At 40.9% G+C, this 9,018-nt stretch overlaps 1 protein-coding gene across 1 annotated transcript; it reads left to right on the forward strand.

Annotated features, from left to right (window-relative positions):
- Window positions 1-4,478: 4,478 nt before the first annotated feature.
- LOC310857187 (protein RER1-like) lies at window positions 4,479-5,075 on the forward strand (the record flags this gene model as incomplete). Its single annotated transcript, XM_083762798.1, has 1 exon — window positions 4,479-5,075. The coding sequence occupies one exon, from the start codon at window positions 4,479-4,481 to the stop codon at window positions 5,073-5,075; it is 597 nt and encodes a 198-aa protein (XP_083618924.1).
- Window positions 5,076-9,018: the final 3,943 nt, after the last annotated feature.

Below are 9,018 nucleotides of genomic sequence, written 5' to 3' on the forward strand. Positions count from 1 at the left end.
GTTAGGATTCCCAGTCACTTGCCCTGTTCTAGAGGGGTTTTATTTTGTTCTTTTTGTTTCATTGAGATGAGATGTTGCTTGTCTTTTTCTCTTTTTTTTTTTTTCTTCTTCTTTTTCTTTCCTTCTGCATTGTGTCATTGTAGTATGGTGTACTTACTGAATGTGCTCACCGGTATGGTTTGGGACTCAAGTAGGCCGGGTAGCTTGGTGTACACGGCACCGAGCATTTCTAGGAGGGTCTGGTTGGCCAGCCCTTCTCCGAACCTGTTCATCAGGTAGCTTTTAGCTGAGTGAAGATTTGATCTTTGTGTGTACCCGTGCCAGTTTTGTCAGAGTGTTGTCCCTAACGGTGTTATGTCCTGTCAGTCGCTCAGGATTTTGGTGGAATTCAGGAGGGGTGAATGTAGCAGGTATATAAGATATACAAGTGGATGCATTCCACCAAAGATCCCTCACATGCCATATTATTTATTGACACTTTATTTTGTAATGTTTTGTGCAATTTATCATTTTGGGAGCTATGTAATGTTTTATTTTGAAGTCCTCACTCCTTCCTGCTGTGACGTCATTCACCTGCGTTTGCTTCCTCCTCTCTCTCTTGCTAGATGCCAGCTCTGAGAGAGGTGGGTTGGTTTTCTGCTCTTAGTAGATTTTTGCATTAAAGTTGTTTTAAGTGCATTTAACCAGTGCAAACGGTAAAACTATGTTGTAATTCAGTTTTGTATGTTACTATATGTTTGTTTTGCAAAGGTTTAAGTGTTTTAATGTACTGTTTAGTGAAGTTCTGTTTAACAGCACTTGTGAGGACTCTGCACTCTTACACACACAGACACACACACACACACACATCAGTGACTGCAGCATGGCAGCTGATTGCCAATTTGTCAATTGTCCTTCATTGCAGTTGGTGTGGTGTTGCAGAGGTGTGCTGTACTAATGCCTGCTGCATTCTGTGTGTCTTTCTGTTTCTGTGCAGGTATGTTTTTGTTGCTCCCATTATTTATTGTATGCTGTATTAAGTGTGTTTTATTTACTTTTATAGAAAATACTGTTTAGCCAATGGTGTATTTAATTTCAAGTGTATTTGTAATTGTGATGTATTATGTATGTTTTGTGTAACTCTGTAAGTCATTGTTAGCTGACGCTCTCTCTTGCTAGATGCCAGCTCTGAGAGAGTTGGTGTGGTGTTGCAGAGGTGTGCTGTACTAATGCCTGCTGCATTCTGTGTGTCTTTCTGTTTCTGTGCAGAAATAAATATGCCAAAGGCTAAAGAGCGATCCCGAGTCCTCTTGTCCATGTAAACACAACGCAGAGCTCAATCCGGTTACATGGGGAAGTTTGAACAAACGTGTGAATGTTGTTATTATGTGTTTTATGTTTAATAATGAATTAATAAAAACCCTATAAAAAGCATGTTTGATTCGTAAAACAAAGGCAATTATTGAAGCACTAAACAAACCAATGTGCGTGTTATATCTAGCTAAATCTGCTTGTATTCTTGGGAATTCGGATCCTGGCAAATCTCACCGAAAACCGGACAATCTCATTAAAATATCTGCCATCACTATTGTGCCCATTAGCTATGATGTTCTTTGGTGAGACAGAGGTTATATAGTCACGAGGTGCAGCTCTGTTGGACCTCACAATTTTTACTTAAGGTAAGTAAAAGTATCAATACTGCAATACTTTATAGGTAAAAGTCTGGAATTCAAAATTATTACAAAAGTATTGGCATCAAAATGTACTGAAAGTACCAAAAGTAAAAGTACTCAATATGCAGAATGTCCTGTTTCAAGTTTTCAAATGTATGCTATAAAAATCTTTTGAAAATAGCAGATCTACAAGCTCACAATGTGTCACATCGCGACGCATTGTGAGCTTGTAGATTGGCACTTTTCAAATGGCCAAAGTGGTTAATGTATGTTTTGTAATAATAATGAAAATCTACAAAGTAACTAATAAAGTTTTCAAATGTAGTGGAGTAAAACCACAATATTTGGTTCCAAGATGTAGTGGAGTAGAAGTAAAAGTAGGCTATATTGGAAATCATAAATACTTGAGTGCAGTACTTGAGTAAATCTACTTAATTACTTCCCACCACTGCCAACCAGGAACACCCACCGCCAGCCATCTCCTGATTGGCCCAATATGACATGCTGTTCACATGACCATCTCTCTGATCTGAGTTTGCAGTGGTGTCTCATTAATTGAGATGACAGCAGGGTTTTAGTTATGCCGATCATAACTGACATGGGATCAGCTGCAGCTCCATTCTCTTAATTTCACATCTAATCACAGTTTGTGTGACATTTTTCATGTTTAGTGAATTTTTATTCAATTGGACATTACAGTGGAGAAATAGAGGCATGCATGGCTTGTTTGTTCCATAAACAAAGGCATTGTTGGCAGTGGCAGTGCATAAGGAGGCATTTAAAGAGAAATAAAGAATATAAGATAAAATAAGAAGCATACACAAACACTATTAACGACGTTGTGAGGACATTGAACATTTTAGGAAGGCAATTTCATGAATGCCCTAAACCTAGAGCCGAAAATCTACAAGCCACCCAATCAGTCAACATGCCACGCTTCATCATTATTGTGAGCTTAGGTTGTAGATTGGCACATTTTGAACTGGATGCATTCATTCCAAAATGTAAATCCGGGCCAGCCCGTGTAATACTAAAAGGAAAGGGTCATTAAATTAAAGTCGATTCTGCAAACAATAGGCATGCAGCCATGAAGTCTAGCCAGCACTGGTGTGCTGTGGTATAAGATCTGACTGATCAAGACTTGTATTTGGGCCTGTAAAGCCCTTTGAGACGGAAACAGTAAAAAGTCTAATTGAGGGCTAAAGTAGGCTGTGAGCTGAAATTGAGTTCATTCTCTATAGAGCAGTTCCCAAAGTAGTGTCCGGGGACCCCCAGGGGTCCAGGGGGTCCCCAGACAAATAGGAACCAAGTGGACCCTTATGGATCTGTAACTCAGAGAGTGTACAAATGGAAGCAAATGGACCCTAACGGGTTCATTTGGTTACATTTTTACACTCTCAGAGTTAAATTTACTTTGATTTTACAATATACATCGGGGTCCCAGAGATAGAAATGCCATTAAATAGGGGACCATAGCCTAATTCACGTCAAACTGGCTGGGGGCCCTTGAAATGAAAATGGTTGAAAATCTATTTTGAAAAACAAATAACATTTAGAATTATAAAAAATAAAATCCTCTCTTATGGGGGAGGGGGGGGGGGCTCAAAGGCAGGCCTCAAACCTTGATGAAACTATAGGCTGGCTCTTCAAATCAGTTTTTTTGTGATGCCACATTGACACTGTGCCATCCTTGTTTTGTTTATTCAAGGGAAGAGTTTCCCTCAGACCAGTAGGGGCATGTGTGAATTCAGAGACGGGTCTTTTGGTCGGAAAATATTCCATGGTGGGAAATACCTCTGGTCTGGCTGGCTGACTACATGGACTGCATGCACAACCTGGGCAACCAAGGACAGAACAGCACATTTTCCATACTTTATGGAACTACTGTATGTGCACATACTGTAGTAGGAACCACTACAAAAAAATCACACCTGTGTGAAATGAGGGGCGCTCTTGTCATCGTACATCAATTTATGTTAGCGGATATTTTACATTGATTGCTACATAAGGTATAAAGGTGGTCCCTTATTGGCCAAGCACTGGTTAGCCGATTTGCTCGTTTACATATGACGTAAGTTTTCCCTTCAATTCTGGCGTCATTGGCCAGTGGGGACCAGATTTAGCTCACATTTGACCTGAATTCCCCTTTCATTATCAATGGCAAATCTTGAGACGTGTGGGGTCAAAAGCTGTTTATAATGTAGAATGGGCTAGCGCCCCATAAAAAAAAGAATCTATTTTGTTTTGTCAATTATTTGATTTTATTGCCAATTATACCCAATATACAAGCTGTGCTTGGTTTTTGACCGATTGAACAGCATGTGGTACAACCGTACATGAGATTAAAACTAAAAGGATAACACAACAAAGTCCTGAAGATGAAAGTCCTGAAATGTTTCCATTTTGGACCCATTGCATGTATTCAATTCATCAACATAGAATACAAATTTAACACAATAGATGGGAAAATTGCCCCTCCTACAGTATATTCAGCTATGGAGTCTATGCAGATGTCAGAATGATGTCAGAAGTCGGTGGGACAAACCCATATTTAGGCATACCCAAATATGGAGTCTGGACCGGGCAGAGGCCTTGTGATGTCAGCTGTGACCCAGCAAATCAGTTTTAAACCAATTTATAAAACTGGACTGCACAGCGATATTGATGCAGTATCAACCAGATACCGATTGAACCTGTCAGTTGTCCACGGCCGAGCTTAGATACCGAAACAGGCATTTTTCCGATAGTCAACTAGGATAAAACTAGAATAAGAAGGAGAGAAGATCCAATTGTCACAGCAGCTGCAGCAGACCAGAGATATAAAGAATGACAGGAGGGGACAGTGCTTGTGAATCCAGCCATGGGAATTCATCTGCAGTCAATAACTTCTTCGTACAGTTTGGGCAGATTTATCAGTCATGGCTAGACAGGTTAACACCATTCCATGGACGGCGATGGGCTGCAACTCTAACGCTTGGTCTCTACTACGTGATCAGAATCAGCGTGTTACCGGGCTGGTTTCTGGTTACATATGCTTTGGCAATCCACACACTCAACATGTTCATCTCCTTTATATCGCCGAAAGTGGATCCTGCACTGCTTGAGGAAGATGATGATGATAAGGGCCCCTCCCTCCCTACCAGGCACAATGAGGAGTTCCGCCCATTCATTAGAAAGTTGCCCGAATTCAAATTTTGGCATTCTACAACAAAGGGCATCGTGGTCGCCATATTTTGCACATTCTTTGATGCCTTCAACGTGCCAGCATTCTGGCCTGTACTTGTTCTATACTTCATCCTACTGTTCTGCCTAACCATGAAGATGCAGATTAAGCATATGATCAAGTACAGATACCTACCGTACACACAGGGGAAGAGGATTTATAAAGGCACAGGGAAACATTTTGGCAGTTTAATCTCTTAGACCCCAGCATCCATATTCTGGGAATACTTTTGCTGAAAATAGCCAATCTATATGAGCCCGCCCACAACGCCATCGCTTTGGGAAAATACAGGCCAGAGGGACTCCTTTCATCCATGTAGGGTTTAACCCATTTAGACCTGAGGCCGATTTTGAAAAGGCCTTCTAAAACCTATGGCAGTTTTATGAAAGACACCTTAAAACCTGAGATCTTTCTAAGAAACTTCACAGAATTGAATCTGGAAATTCGGAATCCGGAAAAGCACTGAAAAAGACTACAAGGAGACGTGCACGCATTCCCGGCTTCAGAAATAAGCCAGTCAAAATGGCTGGTGGTGAAAACAATCCATCTTCCCCTGCTTCGTCTTAACATTTGGAATTAAAACAAAAAGGCATGTGACAAAAGAAAAATTGGCCCCTCACGTCACACGGGTGTCAGTTGTTGCCCCTTCCTTCTATGTTTTGCATTGGAATGGCACTTCCACTTATTATTATAAAATGAAACAAAATCTGACAGATTTTGATTTCATAATGGCCTACCTTGAAAGTACAGAGCAAAATAAAACTGTAGGCTATAAAATTACATACCAAGTAAAAAGTCACACCATGTGAAGTGAGGGGCGCTCTTATCATCATACATCATCATGACATAAAGTCTATTGCTCAGACACTATGACGTAAATTCTCCATTCATTGTCAATGGAAATTATTTTTTTGTGCAGGACAAAGTTTGTAGACACACCAAAAGCTCGATATAGGAGGGCCTAGCGCCCCTGAAAAAAAATGTTTAAAAGAGAAAGTTAAAGAAAGTTATTAAGTAAGAGGTTGAGATAGTTTGGACATTTGCAGAGGAGGGGTGAGGCTGAAGATGGAACTGCCGGCTGGCAAGAGTAGAAGTGGAAGGCCAAAGAGGAGGAGATTTAATGGATGCTTGTGAAAGAGGACATGATGCAGGTGAATCACAGAGATTTCCAGAAGGAAACGAATGATCTACTGTGTGGTGATGTGGTGACCCCTGATGGGAATTAGGAAGACGTGCTGTATCTGACATTTTTTAAAGGTGAAATAATACTTTTGTCTGTGATGTGCTGCTGCTCCGGCCTCCGGCCCTGAGTGTGCACGTCCCTTATCTAACTATGCTTTGTACTAGATGATAAACATTTAGTTTAGAGATTATAGTCACAGGCGTAGCTCTGCAGGAGGCAAGCCACAACACTTTCTGCTTGAACCCCCAATCAGCCCCAAAGTTATTGTGTAAACTTCCAGTAGTTAAAGAAAGTACCTCCACTCAGTTTTTGAGTGGTGCAATGTCCGTCCTAACCTATGTGACTACCGGTATGTGACTGTGACTATGTTTAGAGTACCAGTAGGGGCAAAAGTGGTGCGGTTGTGCCAGAAACAGAGAGAGAGAGAGATAGTGTTGCACTGTTGCCTGCTAATTACAGAGAGAGAGGCAGGGGGAGAGGGGAGTTGCACCACTCAGTTCACCCGGGTGTGATTTTTTTCCCCCTGCATTTGGAAGTCAATAACAGGTACAGAACCTTCCTGAGCCTATGAATTTCTGTGATGTTTATTCTGTTTATAAAAGAGAATAGTCTATACACTGGTGATGGTATTGCGTCAACGTTTCGATCAATCCGATCTTCATCAGAAAACACTACCTTCCTCATCCATTATAAAAGTATTCAGGATTCCAATTCCACAAGATTCGATACACCACCAAGATACCCATGTACCTGTCTAAATACTTCCTTAATGTTAACGAAGTCCACACCCACAACACCAGAGGGAGTGCAACAAACCATGTGCAACCCAGATTCGGCACAAACAAGGGACCAAATTATTTTCGCTCCTATGCCACCAAAATGTGGAACACCCTACCAACAGTCATAAAGACATGCAAATCCCTTGACTCCTTCAAAATCGTGCTCAAATGGCACCTACGGACAGCTGCAATTCGAAACTGGCCCCCGTAAAATCTGACCCCCCCACCACCCACCATTTCTTCCCCTCACTGTATATGTTTCTTTTCCCTTTTTACCTCCTTTATGATGAATTCCTCTTCTCTTGTTTTTGGTCTCTCTTGTCTATTTGTACGTACGTCTCTAAATGTTTTGATGATTTGAACAAGGCGGACCCTCTTGTATACAAGCGTAATTCTTTATTGGGTCGTCCACTCACAGTTAACAGTCTTTGTATTGAGTTGTGCTTGAAATGTACTGTAATTCTGCAAACTGTTAATAAATATTTCAATCAATCAAGCATCCTCCTCAAACATACCACTCTAATCTAACCATAACCAATGTCACGCAGGCCACACACACACACACACACACACACACACACACACACACACACACACACACACACACACACACACACACACACACACACACACACACACACACACACACACAATTAATTAAGGGATAAACAGTCTAGATATTTTAATTTATTGCATACTTTTTTTCTGAAGGTATACAGAAGAAAAGACCTGGAAAGAATGATAAAATGTCTCCCCCTAGTGGTCAGATATAGGGATAAAGTTGGCTGGCCTTAGTTTTCAATTCAAGTTCAATACTTTATTGGGTCGTCCACTCACAGTTAACAGTCTTTGTATTGAGTTGTGCTTGAAATGTACTGTAATTCTGCAAACTGTTAATAAATATTTCAATCAATCAAGCATCCTCCTCAAACATACCACTCTAATCTAACCATAACCAATGTCACGCAGGACACACACACACACACACACACACACACACACACACACACACACACACACACACACACACACACACACACACACACACACACACACACACACACACACACACACACACACACACACACACACACACACACACACACACACACACACACAATTAATTAAGGGATAAACAGTCTAGATATTTTAATTTATTGCATACTTTTTTTCTGAAGGTATACAGAAGAAAAGACCTGGAAAGAATGATAAAATGTCTCCCCCTAGTGGCCAGATATAGGGATAAAGTTGGCTGGCCTTAGTTTTCAATTCAAGTTCAATACTTACTGGCTACTGCTGCTGCTGCTGCTGCATGCTGCTGGAAACTGCTCAAATACAATACAAATATGTAATTTGATCCACCGGATACCAGAGAAGTAAAACTCAAATGCACCAAATCGTGGCGAGTTGGTAAACTGGGGAGTTCTCCGGATACCGTGTTGACAGGTCTAAAAGTAAAAGGTCATCAAATGTGTCCGGGCCGTGGCGCAGGGATTGATTTATAGTATGTTAATTCACTAGACTAGACCATTTAAAGATCAACTTAACAGGTTATAAATATGAATGTGACATTAAAAATGGGACAGCAACAAGGATTTCCCCCAAGATTATAATAGTTTATTAAGCAATTAATCGATAATAAAAGCAACACTTTATTGTACGAAATAATTAAAAAGTCATAACTTGGAAGAGGAGAAGCTAAAAATGTAATCAAATACTCTAATCTAGAGGACCTACAGGGGGGGGGGGCACCACCTGTGAGCCTAGCCACCCAGGTCACTGCACCTATCCTGCAGCAGAAGAGAGAAGAAGATTAGTTTGTTCCTAGCACTTAAGCACTTATAATTAAACAACAAACTCAAAGTAAATCAACAAAACTCAAAATGTAACAAAACAGCAGTGGCAGTCCATGTCTACAAAAGAAACAAATCATAAGAATGAATGCACGCACTGTACAAACAATACATTATATAAAAAAAACATACTAATGACATTTACCTCTGTCTCACTATTGTATAACCCATGTGGGAGGCTCAGCACGAGGCAGGGTCCCTATCTAGGGAGCAGGGCCTAGGGTGTGACAAACAAAAGGTCTCAAGCAGGGCACACACACACACACACACACACACACACACACACACACACACACACACACACACACCCCCCCCCCCCCCTACCCGG

Source organism: Protomyctophum parallelum (assembly GCF_964188405.1).
Source record: "Protomyctophum parallelum genome assembly, chromosome: 4".
Classification (NCBI taxonomy): domain Eukaryota; kingdom Metazoa; phylum Chordata; class Actinopteri; order Myctophiformes; family Myctophidae; genus Protomyctophum; species Protomyctophum parallelum.